General features: G+C 43.8%; 1 protein-coding gene across 1 annotated transcript in view; it reads right to left on the bottom strand.

The window, feature by feature from the left end:
* TRPM8 (transient receptor potential cation channel subfamily M member 8) overlaps positions 1-27,757 on the bottom strand; it is a 1,843,971-nt gene that overhangs the window by 388,727 nt on the left and 1,427,487 nt on the right. The window contains 1 exon segment of the mRNA XM_030210821.1: positions 4,947-5,038. Within this exon segment, the coding sequence (XP_030066681.1) occupies positions 4,947-5,038 (92 nt within the window).

Here is a 27,757-nt window from a genome sequence, read left to right on the forward strand (position 1 = left end):
ATTCTTTATTATGTTTTTGAAAAACTGAATTCAATATTAATTTGATTTCTAAACTTTTTCCTTTTGATGTTTGTTTCATTTTTTCTTGAAAGTGCACTGTGCTGTGCTCTAAAAAAAAAAGAACAAATAACGTTTCTTTTGCAACTCCTTATCAGCATCTCTCCTCTGCACAGAAGGAGTCAGATAGATGAAAAAGGGTCAGAAAGTCTGTGTTGCTTTTCAGCTCTTGTACAGGGACGTTTTGCTCCCAAAGTGAGCCTTTTGGTTCCACAACATAGTAACATAGTAGATGACGGCAGAAAAAGACCTGCACGGTCCATCTAGTCTGCCCAACAAGATAAACTCATATGTGCTACTTCTTGTGTATGCCTTACCTTGATTTGTATCTACTATTTTCAGGGCACAGACCGTAGAAGTCTTGCCCAGCACTAGCCTCGCCTCCCAAACACCAGCCCCGCCTCCCAATCTCGGCTAAGCTTCTGAGGATCCATTCCTTCCTTTATGCTTATCCCACGCATGTTTGAATTCCGTTACCGTTTTCATCTCCACCACCTCCCGCGGGAGGGCATTCCAAGTATCTACCACTCTCTCCGTGAAAAAATACTTCCTGACATTTTTCTTGAGTCTGCCCCCCTTCAATCTCATATCATGTCCTCTCGTTCTACCACCTTCCCATCTCCGGAAAAGGTTTGTTAGCGGATTAATGTTATGATATTGCCTATCTTTCCTGCTCTCATTCATATCGCCACCTGCTGGCTAGACCTGGTGGCTGCCGTGGACTGACTGCTTGCCGTTCCCATGCTCCAGAGGTTACTCCAGTCTGGTCCGGATCTTCCAGCCTTCCATGGGACTTTTTGGAACTAAGCATTACCCAGTGGTGTGCTGGAGCCGGTTTCAGAATTTTGGGAGCCGGTTGTTAAAGTAGCTACTTTAACAACCGGCTCCCAAAATTTGGGCTCTGGTCCCCACCTGGCAGTGTCGACGGCGTCCCCTGTGCCTTTGGGCATCTTACCGGCACATGTAGCACTGCACTTCTCTTGATTCTCCTCCTCCCCCTTCTTTAGCTTTGTGCGAACCGCGCTTATCACTGCTTTAAAAAAAAATTACACGTCAGCAGGAACAGGCTGCTTCAGCCAATCCCAGGGGCCTTCCTTCAGCCCTTGGGGGCGGAACACGCTGAAGGAAGGCCCCTTGGATTGGCTGAAGCAGCCTGTCCCTGCTGACGTGTTAACTCTGCTTAAAAATAAATTAACAGAGACCGACGACGACGAGCAAGAGGCAAGGAAGTGCGAGGGGAGAGGGCAGAGGGCTACTGCTGGGGGAAGGGGAGAGAATCATTGGGTATGGGTGGCTGAAGGGGGGCAGGGCAGCGATGAGAATCGCTGGGTATGGGTGACATTTATTTTGGAAGATATATGTAAAATGCCCACATGTAAACGTCTGGGCAAAGAAAAAAACTAACTTTTAAAGGTTTTAAATTGAATCCGGGAGGATCCCGAGGATCCCGCTGTATCAGTTTTTTACCTTTTGCCTGGCTGGAGGGGGGCAGGGGAGAGAATCGCTGGGTATGGGTGGCTGGAGTGGGGGCAGCGGAGCGATGAGAATCGATGGGTATGGGTGGCTGGAGGGGGCAGGGGAGAGAATCGCTGGGTATGGGTGGCTGGAGGGGGGGGCAGGGGAATGATGAGAATCGATGGGTATGGGTGGCTGGAGGGGGGCAGGGGAGCGAGGAGAATTGTTGGGTGGGCATGGATGGCTGGAGGGGGGCAGGGGAGAGGAGAGAATCGCTGGGTGAGTATGGATGGCTGGAGGGGGGCAGGGGAGAGGAGAGTTGCTGGACATGGATGGAGGAGAGGGAAGGGAGAGAGAAGAAATGCTGGACATGGATGGAGGGGAGGGAAGAGTGAGGAAGGAGGAGAAAAACTGCACATGGATGAAGAAAATAGGCAGAAGCTGGATCCTCCGGACAGTCAAGTCTGTGGAGGACCAGAAATGAAGAAGAAAGGAGGAAAGGAAATAAATAAATGGAAAGGAAGCCCTGGAAACGGAGTTAAGAGGACAGATAGCAGCAGAATCGGATACTGGGCCAGCATGATCAGAAAAACAAAGTCACCAGACAACAAAGGTAGAAAAAAATCATTTTATTTTCATTATACTGTTTGGAATATGTCCACTTTGAGAATCAGGTGCTCAACATTAAAAGTTTGTATTTATTTACTCATTTATGGCATTTTATCCCACATTAAACATGAATTAGATTGGAACCTGGGATCATAAAATATTTTTTTTCCTGGAGTAATGCATTGCTCCCCCCAGGCTCTCTCCCCGGCTATAGCCAGCTCTGCAATTTGGGGGGGGGGGGGGGGGGGGGGGGGGGGGGCGCAGAGGTGGACCAGGGAGAGAGCCTGTTGTTAAACATTTACCAGCACACCACTGGCCACATGTCACATGACAGCCCATTCCTCCCTAGCACTGTCTAAAATCCTATCTAGATGACATGTGAGGTTGCCACCTTCACACCAGACTGGTACCAAGCAACCTTGATGCCCACCAGCCACTCAGCTATGTATATTCCTAATGATCACATCACTAATCATCAGTTACAATGGCTAATAACAGATTCCCAAATGGTAATCCTTGTGACCTTAGGAAAGGCACTTTTGGGGCACAGTGCTGCTCCATAATCTAGCACCTCCTTTTGTCATTTCCCCTCCCTTCTCCTCTTATCCCTTGCATGGAAATGGAGAGGGAGGAGTGTCATGAGCGAAGTTTGACCATAGAAGCCAGCTTTGTGGGTACTGCTTCTAATGCTGCTGGTTCACTAGACCTTTCTCTTGTGTTCATTCCCTCTGGCCTTTGCTATCAAGTAGTGGAAGCCATGGGGGAAGAATAGACCTGATCAAAGAGTGGATACAGAGCAGAAAGGACAGCAGTGGCCATAGGGAATGAACAGAAGAGAAAAGTCTAGTGAACCAGCAGCATTAGAAATAACATACAGCAGAGGGAGCTCCTGAAACAGGCAAGACTGATGAGATAAGTTGGGGTGGGGGGAGAGAAAGAACAGAGCTACAGCTTTCTAAACCTGAGTTACATGAATCAAACCCTGGAAGCAGCAGAAGCCAAAATAATACAGAACGGATTTAACTGAAGACGGGGAGAGAAATTAAAACTGTGATTTCCTACACACAGACCTTTCTGCAGATGATTCATCAGAATCTAGTTATCAGCCTTGACCCAATGATTTTGTCCCTTCATGCTACCCAACCTGACCATTATCAACCTTCTCTTCCCTTCAGCCCAACCCAAGATTCTCCCTCTCTTTCTCCCCAAGTCAGTGCATGCAATGAGTGAGCCTACTGTCAGTGGCTCTGTCACAGGTGATGTGGCTTCCTTTAAATATGCATATCCTGTGTGCATTTGTGCATGTGCCCTCGATACTTAAAGGCTGGATCCTTTGCAGCCTGTGGATTGCTTAAAAAACACTGCAGACATAAATGCCACTGAAAATGACCAGTTATCTATCGAGATACGAGTTAATTGGTTGGTAGCCATCCCTGGCTGGTGAACTAAATATCGGGCCCATTGTGTCGTTATATTTTTAAAAAGGAGTGGGGGCTCCGGAGAGTCACAGATTTGCAACCTCTCTGCTCACCGTATCACGTGACCTCCCAAAGCCACTATTAAGATAGACTTGGGGAAAATCAACTGCTTAGTTCTCGGATAAGCAGCGTAAAATGTATTGTACTGTTTTGGGATCTTACCAGGCACTTGTAACCTGGATTGGCCACTGCTGAAAACAGGATGCTGGGCTTGATGGACCTTTGGTCTGTCTCAGTATGGCAATGCTTATGTTACGTTCTTATGTTCTAGATCTTACTTCTACAAGAAACTAATTTGGAAATCTCTAAAGTCAGTAATATCGAAAAAAAATCATAAACTGTCACATGTTCTATTAGCCTTAAGATTAAGATTAATACTTAATAATTGTGAAAAAAAACTATGCTAAATTGGGTGTGAATATATGGTAGAATACAACATGTAATACTCAGAAATTTGGAGGGTGGTGGGAAAAGAAAGGAGTATTACTCAAACAGCTGAAAATATGAGCAACCATGAAGAATTATAATGCAAGTAATACCACCCAAGACTTTTTATTCAAGTTTGGTTACAATGTGTTCATATTGGCATAGAATATTTTGCTAATCTGTCTATTGTTTGTATTGCAGAAATTGGAAAATTAACACAAATGTTGGAACTAAAAAAAAGTAGAAATGTGTATAATTTTCAGGCGTATATGCAGTGTTTTGTACACAGAATATGCTTTATGTCTGAGACTTTAGGGAGGCAATTCTATAACTGAGTGCTTCCATTAGGCACCTGGAGGGTGTGTGGTAGGAGCCTTTTCTATAAAGGAAAGCCAACACCTACTTTAATTTATAGAATACTAGTATAACTCAGTACAGGCATGTCTAACATTTAGATGCTCACATTTATGCCAATCAAAAAGTTGCTATAAGTGTGATAATCTAAGTGCAGCAGGGACATGTATAAGTTTCAGCTTCTGTAAGCTACATACGTAAGTGGGAGCCTGCTTATGTCCCACTCATATGCCTCCCCTGTATATGCCCCCCTTGCAAATTTATGCTATGTAAGTTAAATGGGTATTAGCAGAGTAGCACTTAGGCTGCACGCTGGTATATAAATGTGTAAGTGCATGCATATGTGCAAGTATTCTAAAGATACACACTCATAACAGGAACATAAATGTTAGCACCTAGGCTATAGAACTCCCCTGTAAATGTATCTGGCAGACATTGGGACTAGATAGATGGGACTATATGAAAGCTACATAAATAGATATAGTTATATCTAAAACAGATATTTATGATGGGTTCATCGAGAAAGCATGAAAATAAAAAAAAAAAACATAAAAAAGCTGTATTCACCTGAACACAATCCCTGCTATGAAACACAGGATGGCCAGCATGTCCATTATATTCCACAGGTCCATGAAATACTTCACACCACTCATATATAACTAGGAGAAAAGAGAGAAATATGTTAGACCAATACATTTTTGCCTATGAAAAAATCTCATTGCCAGTGTGCAGATGGGAAGGGTAAATTTTGAAGTTGTTCTCTCACTGTGGGTAAAAGTATACATTTTTCCCCCAGTATACACACTTTGACCCAAACACTAAACATTGTGAAGACAAGAACAAAGGAAGCTGAGAGAGAAAATGTAGTCAAGGGTCTTTCATTCTGACAGGTCCATGCTTATTTTTTCACATACATCTGTACCTCAATCAAAGCAGTACCATAGAGTGTAAGAAACTGCTAGTTCCCCTCATGTACATTCCATCACTGAGCCATATTAAGAAACCTAGCTCTTGAGGGCTCTGCAGGGAGGGCATGACTCAGTCAAGTCAGAGCACAGAGTGCCAGACAAAACTCTGGAATACAGACAAGCCAGAGAGGCCAAGAAAAGACAGGAGCAGCCCTCTAGCATATGCTTCCACAACCAATGTGTAATGTTGCCACCCCTCTCGGCTGGACTGTAGTGATGTGCTCCCAGATACCTGATGGTTGTAGTCGTGGCGAATATCCAGGGAACACACACTCACAGCCGAGGGAGTGGAACAAATAAACTAACCTCGTCCTTTACTCTCAAAGAATAAAGGAGGAAAATAATCTAAATTTAGGATTTTTTCCTGAAATGCAAGGACCAGACTTTCAGATTTGCAAATTATCTCTTTCTTTATTGAATACAAATGCAAGCAAATTGAACCCAGAACACTTAGCAAGTCAGGAAAACATGGATTTTTTTTATATTTGATGTTGTTCTGTTCTTTAGTTTTCTCTTAAAATGTTGTGAAAAAATAATATATTTCTTTTAACACCCTTGGCAATGTCACTTAGCTGTAGTTGAATTTATTTAGGTGATGTCTTTCTTGCGTTGGAGCTCACCTGGAACCCTTCAGAGGATGACTCCCCCAGATTTCTTCTCCCTAAACCTCACTTATAAAGAAAATAAATGGAGGCAAGACCCTTGAACTCCCTCTGTTCTTGTTCAGGCTCTGGTGACTATTAACCAATTATCAATACTGTGGCCAAACTTTCTAATTGAAATAAAATAAGTTAAAGGTTTTCTCACTACAAAACCTATTTCTCACTGTTGTTTCCCTAGTCTAAAATGATCCAGCAGGATTCAACATTCCATCTCACAGACTTCACATAAAAACATAACATTTCCCTTCACAGTTATCAGATCTATCTGAAAAATACAGCACACTCATACACAGGCAGTGCTGGAATTTCTTTATTCTGAAGTCAGATTCCAAACCTTGCTTGCACTGAACTCAGAACTCTCACAAACAACACACCTTCCCCATAGACACAGCTTAATGGCTTCTTTTTTTCAAAAATCCAATTCACCTTTCAGTCCTTCCCCTGTGTCACACTTTAAAACCTTACACACGTTTAGGCTTTCTCATGTAGTACAATTCCCACCACAAATCAAAGCCTCTCTCACTCTTACCAGGTTAGGCAGCCATGTGTCCTTTTGCATACAGACTCTCATTCCACCTTCCAGGACCTTAAATTCCCTTAGAACTTAACCATTCCATGCACTGCATGCAGAAACATACCTCTGTTTCACTCCAAACCAAATTAAATTTGGTTTAAACTTTCTCACAACTTTCTATTAGTACAGCTCTCTCCTATTAGTACAGCTCTCTCTCTCACCCAAAACACATCAGTTTTCCCCACATGTATTCAGCAACACGGCCAGGGAAAAGGCAGTCTTATCTATTTAAGTACTCACTTTCAAACTGGTACACACAAGCCTGTCTCCGAATTACTCTTACTATCACTTATTCCACTTTACCCCCATAAAATAAATACTTTTATTTCTTACATTTCAAACACTCAGCCTTTCTCTCCATGCTCACAGCCCTGGTCTTCAGCTCACTCACTCTCCCTCAGGGTTGCCAGGTGGAAAATTTTTTTCCAGCCCACTGGAGCCCAAAAAACAGCCCAAAAACCGCCCAAACACAAACCCCGCCCCTGACACCCCCACCCCCGCGTCATCACCCCCGCCCCCGCCGTCATAAACCCCGCCCCCGCCGTCACCGGCCCCGCCTCCCACGTCACCGGCCCCGCCTCCCCGTCATCGGCCCCGCCTCCCCGTCATCGGCCCCGCCTCCCACGTCATCGGCCCCGCCTCCCACGTCACTAACCCCGCCCAAAACGTCATTAACCCCACCCAAAAACGTCACTAACCCCGCCCCCCCGCGGCCGAAAAAACCGCCCGAAGCACAAAAACCAGCCCAAAAAACCGCAACCCGCCGCGGGCAAAAATTTCCCGCGGCGGGTCGCGGAAAACCGCCCAATTGGGCGGTAAAACCGCCCACCTGGCAACACTGCTCTCCCTGGCAACTCACCCCCCCCTAGAGGATCTGACATCACTCAACCAATCAGCTTGTCAGAGAAAGACAGTTTTTTTTCTCTGATCTGTTTAGAATCTCCCTCCCCCATAGAAGTAAATGCAAAACTTCCTACACAGAGAATTTCAAAGTTAATTTTAACCTGACGTGTACCCAAAACAGCAAGAAAACTTTTATAGTACAATCCCCACTTAATCATGGTTTATTTCTTGAAAAATAAAACCACATTTAAGAAACATCTCACACCTTCTTCACCTAACTCCATTAATAATTTCCAAACTAACTTTAAACCTTTTCCAGCCAGCAACATTCACCAAAACCCTGGAACAGCCCCCCCAGAGCCCCAGGAAAAAAACATTTAATATATGTTACCATATATTACAGTAAGGTATCAGAAGACTGGCTAAGGTAGGAAATGCTTTGTCTTGGAACCTGTAAAAGTCCTGATCCTTTGTAGCCTGACCAAAGTCAGGTCTAGGTTGTTAAGTTAAATAGGCAACCTATACTGAATGAGGGTAAATCTATAAGAAGCAGTATAGATTTAGGCAGTTAAGTACTAGGGTACATATATGTATGCCAGTCATTTATACATATATGTGAACACATAACAGTAATTTCAGCTACACACTATTCTGTAAGTACATGCATTTCTCCAATAGTGCATAGTATGCAGACAGGCATTCATAAAAGCACAATTCAAGTGGACTGTGGACAAGCACATACTTACATGCTAGGCATGAGCATTTACAACAGCCTCTTAGCTGGCACAAGTATTCATTCCTTACACTAAGAAACAGAAACCACTTGCGGGGTCATAAAGCTCTGTGCACCGCTGTCAGCTCTGCCGGTCCACCCCATATTATATAACTTCCTGTTCGGGCGCACCGGCAGAGCTGACAGTGGTGCACAGCGGCACAGAGCTTTATGACCCCGTGCATGGTTTCTGTTTATTGAGTCACTGAATCAGGAAGGCAGCAGGTCGGGCAGGCAGGCAGTATGGAGGTGAAGCTCGATTTTGTTTTTCTTTTTAATATATTTTGTTTTTCTTGCTGCAGCCAGATGGAGGTGCCCATGAGCAAGTGGGTGGGGAGGAAAAAGAGAGGTAGGGCTCTATGTTGCAGGTGAGAAATGGGAGTAAAGTAAGAGGTAGGGCTCTATGTTGCATGTGAGAAATGGGAGTAAAGTAAGAGGATGATGGTGGGGGGGGGGGGAGAGAAAAGGCAGAGGGGAAAGCTGGATAGTGGGGATGAGAGAGATGGGTAGTGCTGAATGTTGGGGAAGAGAGGCAGAGGGGTGGTAGTAGAGGGAGGAGAGAGAGGGGTGGCATTGCTGGATGGTGGGTGGGGCAGGGGTTAGAGACAGAGGGGCATCATTGTAAGGGAGGAAGACAGAGACAGAGGAGAGATCCAGGATGGCTAGGGGAGGGGGAGAGAGAAAAGAGATGCTGGATATGGGAGGGGAGGGAGAGACAGAAGGGCATCATTGTAAGGGGGGAAGAGATCCAGGATGGCTAGGGGTGGGGGAGAGAGAAAATAGATGCTGTTGGAAGGACAGAGAGAGAGAGACAGAAGGATGATGTTGGATGGGGGGAAAGAAACAGAAAGGCGATGTTGCATGGCAGGTGGAGACAGAGATACACACACACCGACAAACAGAAGATCCTGAATGGTGGAGTGGTTGGGTGAGAAAGAGGAGATCCTGGATGTTTTGGGGTGGGGGGCTTCTCTGCTGTGTCCAAACAGGTGTTGCCACCCCAAGGATTTTGTGTCCATCTTTATTAACTTTGAAAAGTACAAAGTGCAAAAAACAAATGTGCACAACAGAATACCCAAATAAAGAATTCAATGAGACCAAGCAGTGCAAAGAAAAACAATTTGTCAGGTAAATTGCTGGATGTGAAAATAAAGAAGATCATCATCTGTCAAGTACAGTGTCTAGAAAATATCAGAAACATATCAAAGCTGTTAAGTAAGTATTTAAGTATTGGACATGTGGAGGGGCATAATCGAACGGGGCGCCCAAGTTTTCCTGAGGATGTCCCCGTGAAGGGGCGGGGAAACCCCTATTATCGAAACAAGATGGGCATCCATCTTTCGTTTCGATAATAAGGTCAGGGACGCTCAAATCTCAACATTTAGGTCGACCTTCGAGATGGTTGTCCCCGATTTTCAGCGATAATGGAAACCGAGGACACCCATCTCAGAAACAACCAAATCCAAGCCATTTGGTCGTGGGAGGAGCCAGCATTCGTAGTGCACTGGTCCCCCTGACATGCCAGGACACCAACCAAGCACCCTAGGGGGTACTGCAGTGGACTTCAGAAAAGCTCCCAGGTGAGGAAGTGACGTCACCGACAAAGATGGAGGCATAAACGGTTAGCTCCAGCTCACCACAATAAAAATAGCGTGAGTTCTCCCGCGGAGCGTGTCCTCCCGGTGCGATTTTGATCCAAGACACATTCGGAATCGGTGGCGCTCCGGGAAATGATAAATATGCAGCCGGAACTTAGCCAATACGGCTTTAAAAGCGGAAAGACGGCTAACCGCATGGCGGGCCTGGAAACTCAACCCGAACAGGCTGGCAAACACCTAGATGGAGATTTGCAGCAGAGCCCCTGTCTCTTTGGAGAAGACCCAGATCGAACAGCAGCGGACCCGCTCGGGGAGCTAAAAGAATGGTTACTAGAAATTCGAGCAGATGTAAAGGCGGTTCGAGCGGAGCTGGAAACGTTAGGCTCCGACCTCCGCGGTGAGATCAGAGAGCTGGGGAATCGGATGGAAGAGATGGAGTCCCGGGTGGAGGAGCACGCGGAGGAACTTGGATCGCTAGACCGTGCGCTTATGGAAGTCCGAACGGACCAGCAACAGTTGACTGACAAAATGGAAGACTTAGAAAACAGAAGTCGGAGGCAGAATCTGCGATTCCGGGGTGTGCCCGAAACCCCGAAATATTCGGACAGTGAGGCAGTAGTGCAACAGGTGGTGTGTGCTATACTGAAAGAGACGGGCAGCCCAGTGGAAGCATCTGCAGTAGTGATCCAGCGCGCTCACAGAACGCTGGGCCCAGCCCGGAATAATCTACCTAAAGACATTATAGCATGCTTTCAGGATTACAAATTAAAAGAGAAAGTGTTCCAGGCGGCCAGAAGTCTACAAAGTGTTAAATGGGACACACACCAGGTGGAAATTTATCAGGACCTGGCATTGGCCACTTTAAAACGACGTGCGGAGCTGAAGCCCATAACAAAAAAGCTGCAGGAGATGGGAATTCGTTACCGCTGGAAACATCCCTTTGCACTAGCATTCTACAAGGAAGGCCGCATGCACCAAGCAAGATCCCTGGCGGAAGCTAGAATACTTCTTCCAGAAATACAACAAGAGCCTCCGCTGGAAACTCCGGGGAAAACAAGGCGTGATAGAGCCTCAGCATCCCACTCGAAATGGCAGCGAGTAGACAAGGGACAGAAGAGATTGCAACGCCAGCAGTCGGCTGGCCATCTTACATGACTGTGGGTAAGGGGGGCACAAATGCTGTGTTAATATGTGTGGGGTCTTGACCCAATGAAAATTCAGAATGTAAAGCTCGTAAGAGTAATTTGGTTCCGGTTGGTAAAAAGTTTTTGTTGACAGATAGCGTGAGAACAGTTGTTAGGTTGTTTAGTAGCATTAAGAGGGTGAGTGAAGAGGTGAGGTACTTCCTCTAAGAGATACTCTTTCATATATGAGAGAGGATCTACATGAACATTGGGGGAGGGGGGTGACAGGGAGGGAGGGACAGGGTGAGGGAGGGAGGAGGGGGAGAAGATGGAAGAGGGGAACGATACAAGGAAAGGACAAGGTGGGAGAAGATACTTGGGCTGGCTCGGGGTGCCCGTGGGAAGTGATAAAATGCAAGATATAACACTAGCGATCCTGAATGTCAGAGGCCTAAATGTGCCAATGAAACGACAACTCCTATTTCGGGAGTTGATCCGTTTAAAAATAGATATAGCCCTGATTCAGGAGACTCACTTAAAAAAACAACATGAGAGGCTCTGTAGGCATCGCCAATATCCACATGTGTTCTTTGCATCGAACAAATCAGGCACCAAGAGTAGGGGGTTATGATAGCACTTAACGACTCCCAGCCATGGCAGATTAAAAAGATCTGTAGAGACAAGGAAGGTCGATACATCTTATTAGTTATTCAGCTGGGAATACGGACTTACACCATAGTTAATATCTATGCGCCCAATACAGATCATGGGGACTTTTTTCACCGACTAGATCAAATACTATTAGCACAGGGGGAAGGAATTATACTAGTGGGAGGAGATTTTAATGTTACTCCTAATCCTCATTTGGATAACTCCTCTACATCAATTCAATATGCTAAGCAGGGACGGGAGCTACTTCACACATTTATAGCTAGGTGGCAGTTGAATGATCTGTGGAGGCAGGCCAACCCAACACAAAGAGATTACACATGCTTTTCCCAAGTGCATAACTCCTCCTCTCGTATCGATTTTTGGCTGGGAGATGCTGTAGCGATGGGCAGGGTTAAAGATCAACACATAGAGCCACGAACTTGGTCAGATCATAGCCCAGTCACCCTCGTTTTGCAAGGGCAGGAGGGAAAGAGAGAGGCCCCACAGTGGCGCTTGGATGATGCATTGCTGGCTGAGGTGACCCATGTACTCCAACTTGAGAAAATAATCAAAGAATATATCCAATTTAACGATAATGGGGAAGTGACTCCAGGGGTGCTTTGGGAGAGCTTTAAGGCGGTGATGAGAGGCCAATTTATTGCCTTGAAAGCACATGTGAGACGGGAAAGATTCCAAGTGGAAGAATCAAGGCGCAATCAATTGGCGCAGGTGGAGAGGTTAATCAGTAGACAGGGTAAGGGAGGTCCAGCGCGAACTCTGTTAGACCAAGCGCATAAATTAAGGCAGGAGATTAGAGAGCTTCAACTGGCGGATTTATCTGAGCAACTGCAAAAGGTGCGTCAGACTCATTTTGAATTTGGCAATAAGGCCAGTAAGATACTGGCGCATAAATTAAAACTGCAAGCAAAAAGAGCTCATGTAACCCAGTTGAGGAATGATAGGGGGGAACACATAACAGATTCTCAGGCCATACAAGAAACCTTTAAAGGCTTTTATGAAAAACTCTATACTCCAGATATTAGTCCAGAGGAAGTGGAGATAGAGGCCTTCTTGGATAGGAATATACTCCCCACACTGACGGAGAATGCTAAACTTAAACTTTCTAGACCGTTTGAGTTAGTAGAAGTCCTACAGGCAATAAAGGACTTAGCACCCAGTAAGGCACCTGGACCTGATGGATTTACGAATAAGTTCTATAAAACTTTTGGATCCCTGGTGGCTCCCCTGCTGTTAAGGGTGTTTAATGACCTGGGGGAACAAAGATCTCTTCCGGAGACTTGGCATCAGGCGAATATCATAGTTATCCCCAAACCAGGCAAGGATCCACAGATGTGCGGCTCTTATAGGCCAATCTCTCTTTTGGGGGTGGACTATAAGATCTTTACTGCAATTCTAGCATCCCGTCTCCAGCAATATCTACCACAATTAGTTCATGAAGATCAAGCAGGGTTCGTGCGGGCTCGACAAACATTTGATAATATTCGCAGAGCGCTTCACCTTATTCAAAATGCACAAATAAGGCAACAACCATTATGTATCCTTTCTCTAGACGCAGAAAAGGCGTTTGACAGGGTGCATTGGCCATTCTTGTTTGCAACCCTGAAGAGGGTAGGTATCCCGGAAGGGTTCATGCATTGGATACATCTATTATATCGAGCGCCCATGGCCTCGGTGAGGGTTAATGGGAGCCAGTCCACACCGTTTTTGCTAAGGAGAGGGACGCGACAGGGATGTGCCTTATCGCCACTCCTATTCGCATTGGTCGTGGAGCCCTTGGCGGCTTACATTAGATCACATCCTGACATACACGGGTTGAGAATGGGAACCATTGAAACACGGGTGCTATTATTTGCGGATGATATTCTCCTTACGTTAACAGACCCTGGTACGTCATTCCCAATTATAGGGGCGGCACTGCGGGACTTTGGATGGGTGGCCGGATTTAAGGTCAATATGGAGAAATCTGAGGTGCTGAATATCTCCATACCAATGAATCAAGTGGCACGATTACGGGCCACTTTTCCCTTTAAATGGGCCTCCAGAAGTACTAAATACTTAGGGGTGAATATCACAAAGAGATTTGAGGACCTATATGCGGCCAATTTCCCTGCAAAGGTACGGGAATTATTTTTAGAAATGGAGAGATGGGAGGGCTTAACAATTTCGTGGATGGGTAGGATAAATGCGATTAAAATGATCTTATTGCCGAAGATGCTATACCTGTTTATGGCGCTTCCCATTTCTATACCTGACAAGTTTCTTAAGGGGTTGCAACGTATTCTCCTTCATTTGGAAAAGAAAACCACCACGGGTGCGAAGGTCGGTGATGCATCAGCCAAGGGTACATGGGGGTATGGGAGTGCCCTCGTTCCTGCTCTATTACCAGGCGGCTCACCTTCGCATACTAGCAGAGTGGATGCAGAGTAACGGGAAGGCTTGGAAGGCTATGGAGCAGACTTGGTGTGTCTCGCACCCCTTGCGAGTTATCCCTTGGCTATCTGACCGAGAGATCAAAGACATAATAAAAAAAGAAATACCACCGATTATTAGATGGCCGCTCATAACTTGGAGTAATGTACGCAATAGATTTTTTCGAGGACGCACATATTTTTTGCACACCGCAATACGCCATGCACCAGGATTCATACCGGGATCTTTGGATTCACGATACAGAAGCTGGGAGCGGAGTGGCTTGAGGGAGTTGGGGCAGCTGTGGGAGGAGGGGGAAATATTAACATTTACAGACATACAAGAGGAATACGGGATCCCAATGTCTAATGCATTTCAATATAGCCAACTAAGGGATTACATTATGAGGAGAGCAAAGGAAGAGTTGAGTCTGGAGGAAACACAATTAGAGAAGGCTATGGCCGGAGGGGGAGGCAGAGGGGGAATCTCCAGACTATATAAAGCACTCTTATTGCAAACACAGCCAATTCTACATTATACATTATACATATAAGTGGGAGAAAATACTGGGGACCTCTTATGAATATCCAGTGTGGGAAAAAGTGTTTGTTTCGTTGCTTAAGGTGTCAATTTCTAATGCTCTTGTAGAAAATGGTTATAAAATATTGTATGGTTGGTACTATACACCACAGAGACTAGCTAGAATGTTTAAAGGGAGGTCGGCTCTCTGTTGGCGTCAATGTGAAATGATAGGAGATATGGCTCATATATGGTGGGCCTGCCCTCACGCTCAGCAGTACTGGACAAGAGTGGTGAGGTTGATTGCAAGTATAACGAAATCAAACTTTCCTATGACTATGGACTTTTGCTTGTTGCATATGCGACCCCAGGGGTCCAGAAAATATACATACCAACTGGCCACTCAGATATTGGTGGCTGGCAGATTGGTGCTAGCAGCGGCATGGAAACAACAAACTCTACCAGGACTTAAGACTATTATAAGGAAATTGGACTATATTTGCTTGATGTCTAAGTTGACGGCGATGCGACAGGGTCGCCTGGTAACATATCATCGAATATGGGACCCATATACTGAATGGTTGGCGCAGCCGGACCCTGCCTTGCCAGTTAATTAATAGGAAGGGGGGGAGGGAGGGTGGGGGAGGGGGCATGGGATGAATAGGGGGGATTATAGAATATTAGGAACAAAACAAAATTTATGTTGATATTGAAGAGTGAAATGGAGACACTGTTTGTTCATAAGTTTTTTATGTGCGATTTGTGTATGTTCAATAAATATAAATAAACACTAAAAAAAAAAAGAAAAGCTCCCAGGTGCATAGCTCCCTTACCTTGTGTGCTGAGCCCCCCAACCCCCTACCAAACCCAATACCAACAACTGTACACCACTACCATAGCCCTTAGGGGGGCACCTGCATGTGGGTACAGTGAATTTGTGGTGGGTTTTGGAGGGCTCACATTTACCACCACAAGTGTAACAGGTGGGGGGGGGGGGGGGGGGGGGGATGGGCCTGGGTCCGCCTGCCTGGAGTGCACTGCAGTACCCACTAAAACTGCTTCAGGAACCTGCATACTGCTGTCATGGAGCTGGGTATGATATTTGAGGCTGGCATAGAGGCTGGAAAAAATATTTTTAAAGTTTTTTTTTTAGGGTGAGAGGAGGTTAGTGACCACTGGGAGAGTAAGGGGAGGCCATCCCCGATTCCCTCTGGTGGTCATCTGGTCAGTTCGGGCACCCTTTTTGAGGCTTGGTCGTAAGGAAAAATGGACCAAGTAAAGTCGCCCAAGTGCTCGTCAGGGACGCCCTTCTTTTTTCCATGATCGGTCGAGGACGCCCATGTGTTAGGCACACCCCAGTCCCATAAGTACATAAGCAATGCCACACTGGGAAAAGACCAAGGGTCCATCGAGCCCAGCATCCTGTCCACAACAGCGGCCAATCCAGGCCAAGGGCACCTGGCAAGCTTCCCAAACGTACAAACATTCTATACATGTTATTCCTGGAATTGTGGATTTTTCCCAAGTCCATTTAGTAGCGGTTTATGGACTTCTCCTTTAGGAAACCGTCTAACCCCTTTTTAAACTCTGCCAAGCTAACCGCCTTCACCACGTTCTCCGGCAATGAATTCCAGAGTTTAATTACACGTTGGGTGAAGAAACATTTTCTCCGATTTGTTTTAAATTTACTACACTGTAGTTTCATCGCATGCCCCCTAGTCCTAGTATTTTTGGAAAGTGTGAACAGACGCTTCACATCCACCTGTTCCACTCCACTCATTATTTTATATACCTCTATCATGTCTCCCCTCAGCCGTCTCTTCTCCAAGCTGAAAAGCCCTAGCCTCCTTAATCTTTCTTCATAGGGAAGTTGTCCCATCCCCGCTATCATTTTAGTCGCCCTTCGCTGCACCTTTTCCAATTCCACTATATCTTTCTTGCGATACGGCGACCAGAATTGAACACAATACTCAAGGTGCGGTCGCACCATGAAGCGATATAACGGCATTATAACATCCTCACACCTGTTTTCCATACCTTTCCTAATAATACCCAACATTCTATTCGCTTTCCTAGCCGCAGCAGCACACTGAGCGGTTTCAGTGTATTATCGACGACGACACCCAGATCCCTTTCTTGGTCCGTAACTCCTAACATGGAACCTTGCATGACGTAGCTATAATTCGGGTTCTTTTTTCCCACATGCATCACCTTGCACTTGCTCACATTAAACGTCATCTGCCATTTAGCCGCCCAGTCTCCCAGTCTCGTAAGATCCTTCTGTAATTTTTCACAATCCTGTTGCGAGTTAACAACTTTGAATAACTTTGTGTCATCAGCAAATTTAATTACCTTGCTAGTTACTCCCTTCTCTAAATCATTTATAAATAAATTAAAAAGCAGCAGTCCTAGCACAGACCCCTGAGGAACCCCACTAACTACCCTTCTCCATTGTGAATACTGCCCATTTAACCCCACTCTCTGTTTCCTATCCTTCAACCAGTTTTTAATCCACAATGGGACTTTTCCTCCTATCCCATGACCCTCCAATTTCCTCTGTAGCTTTTCATGAGGTACCTTGTCAAACGCCTTTTGAAAATCCAGATACACAATATCAACTGGCTCCCCTTTGTCCACATGTTTGTTTACTCCTTCAAAGAATTGAAGTAAATTGGTCAGGCAAGATTTCCCCACACAAAAGCCGTGCTGACTCGGTCTCAGTAATCCATGTCCTCGGATATGCTCTGTAATTTTGTTTTTAATAATAGCCTCTACCATTTTCCCCGGCACCGACGTCAGACTCACCGGTCTATAATTTCCCGGATTTCTCCCGCCTTAGTTATGCTTCCGACACACCCTGTGAACTTTGGTCATCCCTACGACGGGAAGCAGTTGAGGACACCCAAAATCGACTTTCGATTATGCCGATTTGGGCGACCATGGGAGAAGGATGCCCATCTTCCGATTTGTGTCGGAAATAAGCCTGATAGGAATCCAAACTAGACCATACTTTAAGATCTTTCTTATCTATTACTGAGACTTCAAATTGATGAAGTTGCAATACAGATTGCCACCAGAAATGAATATTTAAAAGCGAATTATCTTTCCAATTAGATAGTATGGATTTTACAGCAACTGCTAATAAAATGTTGAGCAATTTAGAGTCATGTTTATCCAGAGAGGTGTCCAATGCCAGAGAACCAAAAATAATCGTTTTCCAGGAGATTGGTTGTTGAATATGTAGAATTTTGGAAATAATGTTCCTTGTCTATTTCCAAACGGCATGAGTGAGACTGCATTCAAAAAGAAGATGTTTCAGAGTACCAGGATATGTGTTACATGACCAACAGAGATTTTGAGATAGTAGACCTGCAACTGCTAATTTTTGTGGAGTCCAGATGGATTTGTGATGCAAAAAGAAAAGCGACTGGATCATGTTAGCTGAGGTTACTGGTCATCCAAGAAATTTCCAGAAGTCTTTCCATTGTTCTGATGTTAGTTTGTGTTCCAGATCTAGTTCCCATGAATGCACAAGGCCAGATTTTGACCAGTACTAAATAGTTTCTCAGCAAAGGAAATTATAGTCGGTTGTAGTGAAGAAAGTGTCTTAATATTTTCATTTCTGGTAAGGCAATGCTGCAATTGCAACCATCGAAAAAAACTGATTAAAGGGCAATAGATATTTACTCTGCAATACAGAAAAGGAAGAGGAGACATGATAGAAACGTTTAAATATCTCAAGGGCATTTATGTACAGGAAGACAGTCTTTTTGAAATGAAGGAGAGCTCTGGAATGAGGGGGCATACAACAAAGTTAAGAGGGAATAGGCTTAGGAGTAACCTAAGGAAGTATTATTTCACAGAAAGGGTGGTGGAGGCGTGAAATGGCCTCCCGGTGGAGGTGGTGGAGTCGAGGACTGTTCCAGAATTTAAAAAGGCATGGGATAAGCATGTGGGATCGCTTAGGAACAGGAAGAATTAGGGGTTACAGAAGATGGGCAGACTGGATGGATCAAATCTGCCGTCATGTTTCTATGTTTCTATGAATGCAGTGTTCCATTGGATAATAATTGATCTATATAATATATGCCTTTGTTATACCAAGTTAACCAGAATATATATAATTTATTGATTTTAATAATGGGATTACCCAAAATTATGGAGTGTGATGAGTTCTCACTAGGGGTTTCCATATATTTATCTAGTTCAATAAAACATTTATGAGATGAAACAATAACAGAATTATCTTGTAAGTATTTTGGTATACAGAAAGGAATATGTTGTGGATGTAAGTATTGAGACCATAGTTCTTTTTCAATTTTCAACCATATAGATTCATAATTGGAATGTGTAGCAATCCAATAGCATGCTTGTTGTGTTATGAACGCTTTGTGATATGTTCAGAAATCTGGAAAAGCAACACCAGCATGTTCTTTAGGACTTTTTAATGTTTTCAAAGCAATTTTTGGGACTTTGGAAGCCCACAAAAATTGTGAAAGAAGTTTATCTATTTGTTGATAAACAGTGCGGGGAAAAAAATTGGAATCATACTTAAAATAAAGTTGATTTTTGGCATTGCTACCATTTTTATAGACTCCAATCTTCCCCACCAGGAAAGGTGCAATGGGCTTCCTGAAAGAAGTAATTCTTTGATTATTGCAAGAATTTTCTTTGAATTAGATGTCATAGTAGATTCAAGATCTGGTAAGAGATCCAATCCTAGGTAACGAAAGCCACTAGATGACTAAACAAAATCAAAATGTGAGCTAATGGTTGGAATGGCATGTACATTAAGGGGTATTAACTCCGTTTTTTGTTTATTGATCTTGTAGCCTGAAAAATAAGAGCAAGTTTCTACCAGTTTAAAAAACAATTCTATAGATTGTATAGAATTTGTGAAGAATAGTAGAACATCATCTGCATAGGCCGTTGCTTTGATTTCTTCATTTTAAAAGGAGATACCATGTATAATAGAATTATGATGGATGGAAAAAAGTAGGGATTCCAGAGCTAAATTAAATAGAAGAGGCAACAGCGGGCAGCCTTGTCTAGTGCCTCTCTTCAAACTTAATTTGCTTTGATAACGTATTATTTGCAATAATGCATGCAGAGGGATTAGTGTATAGTATTTTAATTTTATTGATGAAAGAATCTGGTGCTCCAAATTTATGAAGGACAGAGAATAAGAAGTTCCATTCTAATCTATCGAATACTTGTTCAGCATCAATAGCTATTGCTATAACAGGTTGATCTAGAGATTTAGCAAGCAAGGAAATCTGGTGAAACAAGCGGGCATTGTCAGTGATTAATCTCCTTGGCATAAACCCAACTTGATTGGGATGAATAACAGAGCCAATGATTAAACGCAGATGGTTAGATAGGATTTTTGCAAATATTTTGTAATCTACATTTAGTAGAGATATTGGCCGATAATTGGAGACCTGTGTAGGATCCTTATTGGGTTTTGGTATAATAGTGATAACTGCCTCAGAGAATCTATTGAGTGTTTTTAATGAAGAGTCATTTTCTAGTTGTTCAAATAAGTTGAGAAGGTTAGGGAATCAAATATTTACTAAATACTTTATAAAATTCGCTAAGAAGCCCATCTGGTCCAGGTGCTTTCCTAGACTTTAATTGATTAATAGAGATTAATAGGGGAATGGAGTGAGTCTCTTTCTTCTGTGGACCAGGAAGGGAAAGAGACATTATTTAGAAAGTTTTGTAGTTGAGATTGGGAATATGAGGTTTCTGATTGATAGAGTTCTGTATAAAATTTGTGAAAAGCTTCAAGTATATCTTTTGTTTTAGTATAAGAAATATCTGAATTTTTTTGTTTTATTATGGGTATCTGTGTTTTAATTATTTTCCTTTTCAAATAGTTAGCAAGCACATGACTGCATTTATTCTGTTCAGCATACTGGGATTGATTGTGAATAAAGATCTCATGGCCAACTTTTATACTCCATAATCTATTATATTTGTATTTGGTTTGATATATGGAATTAAGAATGTTTGGGTTAGGAGATACAATATATTGTTGTTCCAGTGATTTTAATTCATTCTCTAATTCTGTAAGGTGTTTATATCTTTCTTTATTTTGGTGTGCAGAGATAGCTATGAATTCTCCTCTTATAGTGACCTTGAAAGCTTCCCAAATTGTGATTTGGTTTATGCTAGGATCTTGATTATAGGAAAAAAAAATCAACAATTGCATTTTTAGTTCTGTTTTTGTAGTTATCATCCATTAATAATAGACTATTAAGTCTCCAGAAGGTTTTTTTTCAATGAGGTAGATGTATTAAGTTGAAGAGTAATAGAGATTGCTGCATGATCTGAGATCTGAAGAAATGTAAATTATTTTACATTTTTACATTATTTTACATTCCAGTAAATTATTAGAAATTAAAAAATAATCAATTCTTGTAAAACTATGGTGAGGATTAGAAAAAAAAGTGTATTCTCTGGAATCTGGGTGAAAATGTCTCCATGGATCAATCAGATGATATGTATTTATCATAGAAAGTAAAGCAGTATGTGCTTTAGGTATATGGTAAATTGTATTGGATTGTCTAACCATGTATCTAGAGGCATATTGAAATCACCAGCTGTGATAATGGGAACTGGAGGGTATTCTGCCAATTTTTCAGTTATTGTATGAAAAAAAGAAGGCTCATCTTTGTTAGGGGCATAAACATTAAGCAAATTTAGTTCTGCACCATTTACTACTATATTTAACAGAAGCCATCTTCCCTCTGCATCTTTTGTTTCTTTTTGAAGATTAACTGTTAATTTTTTATAAAATATAATAGCAACTCCTCCATTTTTACCATCAGATGGAGACTGGTAAAATTCACCTAACCAATTACCAGCTTTGATGAAAAGATGCATGTCAGGGAGATGTGCATCTTGTAAAAACATGATTGTGCTTTCATTTTTTAAAGAGCTAAACATATTTTTTTCCTTTTCATTGGGTGTTGGAGCCCATGCACATTCCAAGAAATAAACTTTGTATCATTTTTTATATTTTGAGCCATGTTGAGAAAGTATGTTAAGATCTGAAAAAACATTTTAAGTGTTGCAAAATCTTATATGAAACATTTTCCATTTCAAACATTGTGTATATCCTAGAGAAGGATGACATATATACATCATCATATTGCTAATATTACATCTAGCAATTACATTAGAAAGAAAAATATTGCTTGGATTCATGTAAGGAAAGAAAAAAGCCATCAGAGCAGAGAGCTAGGAGCTAAGAGCTCAGCTTTAGAAAAATAGATGGGTGTAAGAGGATATTAGAAGTGAACAGCAAACAAGGAGAACTAATAGAATTTGGTGTCTATGAATTACTATGACTATCCAGCTTATAATTGAAAAAGAAAAACGCCTATATTGCGACCCAAATCAGGAGATAGACGTTTATCTCACAAAAACGAATAAAGCAGTATAATCGAAAGCTGTTTTCAACTGCACTCCGTCACGGATGCGGACAAAGTTGATGGGGGCGTGTCAAAGGCATGGTGAAGGCGGAACTGGGGCGTGGTTATCGGCCGATCAGAGATAGGCGCCTGTCGCCGATAATGGAAAAAAAATATGCGTTTTTAGCGAGAATTTAGGGCACTTTTCCAGGACCCTGTTTTTCCACGAATAGGGCCCCAAAAAGTGCCATAAACGACCAGATGACCACTGGAGGGAGTCGGGGATGACCTCCCCTGACTCCCCCAGTGGTCACAAACCCCCTCCCACCACAAAAATGTGCCGTTTCACAACTTTTTATGTTCACCCTCAAATGTCATACCCACCTCCCTGGCAGCAGTATGCAGGTCACTGGAGCAGTTATTAGGGGGTGCAGTAGACGTCAGGCAGGTAGACCCAGGCCCATCCCCCCCACCTGTTACACTTGTGCTGGTAAATGGGAGCCCTCCACCGCCCCCCAAACCCACTGTACCCACATGTAGGTGCCCCCCTTCACCCCTTAGGGCTATAGTAATGGTGTAGACTTGTGGGTGGTGGGTTTTGAGGGGGGTATTTGGGGGGCTCAACACACAAGGGAAGGGTGCTATGCACCTGGGAGCTCTTTTACCTTTTTTTTTTTTTTTTTTTTTTTGTAAAAGTGCCCCCTAGGGTGCCCGGTTGGTGTCCTAGCATGTGAGAGGGACCAGTGCACTACGACTCCTGGCCCCTCCCACGAACAAATGCCTTGGATTTATTCGTTTTTGAGCTGGGCGCTTTCATTTTCCATTATCGCTGAAAAACAAAAACGCCCAGCTCACAAACTGTCGAATAAAACATGGACGTCTATTTTTTCCCAAAACACGGTTCGGTCCGCCCCTTCACGGACCCGTTCTTGGAGATAAACGCCCATGGAGATAGACGTTTTCGTTCAATTTTGCCCCTCCACGTCTTATTATCATCATATTGACCAAGATCCTTCTGTAATACTAAATGTTTATTTTCTAGCATTCTTCCACTACTCATGATGTATTGTAAGCCACTTTGAGCCTGCAAAGAGGTGGGGAAAATGTGGGATACAAATGCAACAAATAAATAAATAAATAAAAATAAATAAATATATCTAATAATAACAATTTCAGTATAGTTTCAAAATTGAAAAATTTGTCTTGCTTAGAACTTTTGTAATAAGTAGGTGAAAACATACAAAAACAAGCTAGTCAATAGGGATACTCCAGTGACAGAAGTCACTTCTTAAAATTTATTTATTTATTTATTTATTTATTTAGTTGCATTTGTATCCCACATTTTCCCACCTATTTGCGGGCTCAGTGTGGCTTACAATACATTGTAAATGATGGAAATACAGTTTCTTAATTACATTTAAGTACTAGAAAATCAACATAACAGAAGTCATTAAGTCATTTGACCATGAAAAGAGCATTTGCATCAAAAGAAAAGGAGACTGTGATTAGCAAAAGGTTAATTATCATGGCAATGAGTAAATAGCTGTCAGCATGCGGCCTACCAGAGCATGAAACAGCTCAGCAGAGTGAGAAAAAAAAAGAGTATATGCATGGAGATTAACTCATCCAGCCATACCTTCTGTGTCCCTTTTATCTAGAAATAGTTGTAAAGATTTTGGAGAATCAAAGACTCGGGTGGTGTTGTTTAATGTGATAATCATCCTTGCAGGGTATTGTAATCCAAACCTTGCTCCTTTTTCTTTAAATTATGCTCTCACAGGAACTGCTTCCGTTTCTGTGCAGTGGTTTTTGACAGATCTGGGACAATATTTATCCTTCTGCCTTCAAAGATCAGAGATGAAATCGACCTTGCTGTTGTCAAAATTAGTAGAGCTTGAGGATATCGAAGTAGTTTTGCAACTATAGGGAGGGCTGTCTTATCATTGGACTTAATCTTCCCCGGAGATCTTTGTGCCCGCTCCAATTCAAGAACTGTTTCAGGTGGTAAATGTAGGATTTTCAGGAGCATGTGCTTAAAAATAGTGGTAAGTTAGATCCTTCTGAGTGTTCTGGTAAGCCCAAAATTCAAATATTGTTTCTCCTACTTCTGTTTGTAAGATCTTCTAGCTGTTTTTCCAAGTAGAGAAGTTTGTCCATTAAGTGCACATGTTGTTGTAAATCTGTGGCAGTTTGTTCTAGGTGTTTTTCTACTGCCTCTAATCTCGTTTGAAATTCGGAGACTGACACTGTAACAGTGGTGTAGGAAGGGGAGAGTGGGAGGGGCGGTCCACCCCGGGTGCATGCCGCTGGGGGGTGTCAGCTCCGCTGGTTCCCCGCTCCCTCTGCCCCGGAACAGGTTACTTCCTGTTCCGGGGCAGAGAGAGCTGGGAACCAGCGGAGCCGACGCAGCTCCCAGCGATGTACACTCGGGGCGGACCGGCCCTCCCGCGCGACTGGTAAGAATGCACTCCGGTGGGGGGTGCACGCCGAGGTGGGGGGGTGCGCTGTGCTGCACCCGGGGGGGGGGGGTGCGCAGTGGCGAACTGCCCCAGGTGGCAGCCGCCCTCGCTACGGCACTGCACTGTAAGTGCCAAGAGATCATTTTTCAAGCTGCAAGTTGTTTCAAAGTGCTTTGCAGTGAGATCCCTTAACGACTTTAATTCTTCTAAAACAGCTTCAGAAGGGTGCATGTTAGACCTGTTCGGCACCATCTTTTCAGGAGACTATATATCACATTTCTTCCTTTTTTCTCCCGAGGAAGAAGACATGCTAGTTTCCTGTTTGTGAGACTTGCTTGCAGACATGTTTAGCAGTAAATCTTTGAGCAGTAGTGTAAAAAATTGTGCCAAAGACACTAGTAAATACTTGATTTTAACGAGGCCTAGGAGGGAGCTCCAAGTCTACCCACCCATCTAGTCCAAGGTCCTCTAGCGCCCCCCCCCCCCCACCCCAAGGATTTAAATTTGTCCTGCCACACCCCATCCCACACTGCCTTAGCCCCGTCTCAACCCCATCCTAATTTAGGCTTCCCAAACATCTGAGTCACCGACTGCCTATGTCCCTGATTGTCAATTCATGCACTGAACCCGCTGCCGGCGGCTCTCCCACTCCCCATTGCTCACTGGTGCTGCTACCTACCTTGATCACTGCCACTAAAGACTCTGCAGCGATTAAAAAGAGCTGCCTCAAGGATCTTGATCTTCCCTATGACGCATCCTGCCTTCTCTGATACAACCCTGTTCCGCATGGGCAGGACGTGTCACAGGGAAGATCGAGGCCCCAAGGCAGCATCTCTCAATCCCTGTGGTGCCTCTACCAGCAGCAGCGATCAAGGTACTTAGCAGCACCAGTAAGCCGGGGGGGGGGGGGGGGGAACAGACACAAAGGGGAGAAAAGATGGACCTGAGGGGGCAGAGGAAAGAAGAGAGGTACTGCTCTGCTGAACCAGGAGAGAGGGGAGAGAAAGAGTGAGGGACAGACAGGAAGAGATGCTGGACATAGATAGATGCTGGACCAGCTTGGGGGGGGGGGGGGGAGACACACACACAGACTAGGGGGAGAAAACATTGGGAAAGAAGATGCTGGATGGAAGAGATGGGGAAAGGCACTGGAGACCCAGCAGGGAACATACTAAACTGTGAGAGGGGTGTGGGCAGGAAAAGACAGAAAGAGATACTGGACCCAGGGTGGAGGGTGTGGGGTGTGTGTGTGAAGCTACAGGTGATATACTGGCCCCAAAGGGCAGAAGGAAAGAGAGAGAGAGAGGGACAGTGAGAGAGAGAAGAGATGTTGGCCATGGAGGGAGAAGAGATAAGGACACAGAGGGGTAATGCTGGACACAGGGGAAGACAGGGACACGGGAATAATGCTGATCACAGGGGAAGGGGGACAGATAGGGGCAGGGCCACAGAGGGGGAAATGCAGGATAGGTCAAGACACACACAGAGGGGAAATGTTGAATTGGGACACTGAGAGGGTAGATGCTGAAAATGGAGGAAGGTAAAAAACATAGTAACATAGTAGATGACGGCAGAAAAAGACCTGCATGGTCCATCCAGTCTGCCCAACAAGATAAACTCATATGTGCTACTTTTTGTGTATACCCTACTTTGATTTGTACCTGTCCTCTTCAGGGCACAGACCATATAAGTCTGCCCAGCACTATCCCCGCCTCCCAACCACCAGCCCCGCCTCCCACCACTGGCTCTGGCAAAGACCGTATAAGTCTGCCCAGCACTATCCCCACCTCCCAACCACCAGTCCCGCCTTCCACCACTGGCTCTGGCACAGACCGTATAACATAGGTGCCCGGTATAAGAGGCTTAGGGAGGCTATGCCTCCCCAGCCACAGCAGGATGGATCAGCTGTTTCTATAGAAATGCTAAATAGTATTAGTAGTAGTTCTCCTGCCAGTCCTGCTGCTCTGGGGGGTTTAAATAGCAGCAGCTGCAGTGAAAGCCATCTCTAGCCTTGTGTATAACCAGTTGTAATTTGATTATCTTACTGTTGGGAGAGCAGAGCAGGGGGGTTGGCTGGAGGTGTCCTGGGTTACCAGGGAGATATTTAACTAGGATCATGAATTCCTGCACATGAGCAGTTCACAGCAAAGAGACTTGCACTGACCCCTGAAATTTTTAAAAGTGCTAAAAATAAGTTTTAAAAGTATTTGCATTAAATCTAATTGCAGAATTTAGGTACTAGGAAGTGGGATTGGTATGCTATGTACTCAAATTTGCTCAAGCCATATGCAAATTAGTCCATTTTTGGGAGGTTCTCATTTGCATATTTATGGGTAAATATTGATGGAAATGTTTACAGCCTTAATGTTAGGGCATGGCTCTGATCAAAAATGTGAAGTTTGATCCAAAAACGAAGGGTTTAGCTAGTGTTTTTGACTAAAAATTCCTATTAGAGTATCTGTATGTTAATCTGCATTCAAATAGAGCTCTCTGATTGGATGAGCAGCTCCTGTTAGAAAATCTGCCCGGGAACAGAGAGGAGAGGAGAGAATCAATGGGTGGGTGGGTGTGGATGGCTGGAGGGGGGGGGGGGGCAGGGGAGAGGAGAGAATCAATGGGTGGGTATGGATGGCTGGAGGGGGAGCCTGGGAGTGAGGACAAGAAATGAAGAAGAAAGGCAGAAAGTAAAGAAATAAATGGAAAGGAAGCCGTGGAAACGGAGTTAAGAGGACAGGTAGCAGCAGAATCGGATACTGGGCCAGCATGATCAGAAAAACAAAGTCACCAGACAACAAAGGTAGAAAAGATCATTTTATTTTCATTATAGTGTTTGGAATATGTCCACTTTAAGAATCAGGTGCTCAACATTAAATGTTTATATTTATTTACTTATGTATGGCATTTTATCCCACATTAAACATGAATTAGGATGTTTTGTGGCTCTACATGAGAATTGTGATATTATGATCCTTGTTTCATATTGTTGACGGTCTGCATTTTCCGTATGGGTGATATATTGGTGTATTAGGTTCTGCCCAGTGTAATATTTATGGTACAGTAAGGTTCTGAGTGTGTTTTTGCACAAAGTTGTGTATAGTGTTTTGTAGTTGAGCGATTGTGGTTAGTATATGCTTTGAGCAACCAGTTTATTCTTTGACATATGATACATATCTAATATCTAAATTTAATAAAAGGTATTAATTGTGACTTTTATTTTTATTTATTTTTTCTGTGTGTTATCAGACAATTATGGATTTAAGCTCCACCCCTGGCCCCACCCCTAACCCCGCCCCCTATAGCCTCCCCAAACAGTTGGGCCACTGACTGCCTATGCCGTATAAGTCTGCCCAGCTCTATCCC

Source organism: Microcaecilia unicolor, chromosome 7 (assembly GCF_901765095.1).
Source record: "Microcaecilia unicolor chromosome 7, aMicUni1.1, whole genome shotgun sequence".
NCBI lineage: Eukaryota > Metazoa > Chordata > Amphibia > Gymnophiona > Siphonopidae > Microcaecilia > Microcaecilia unicolor.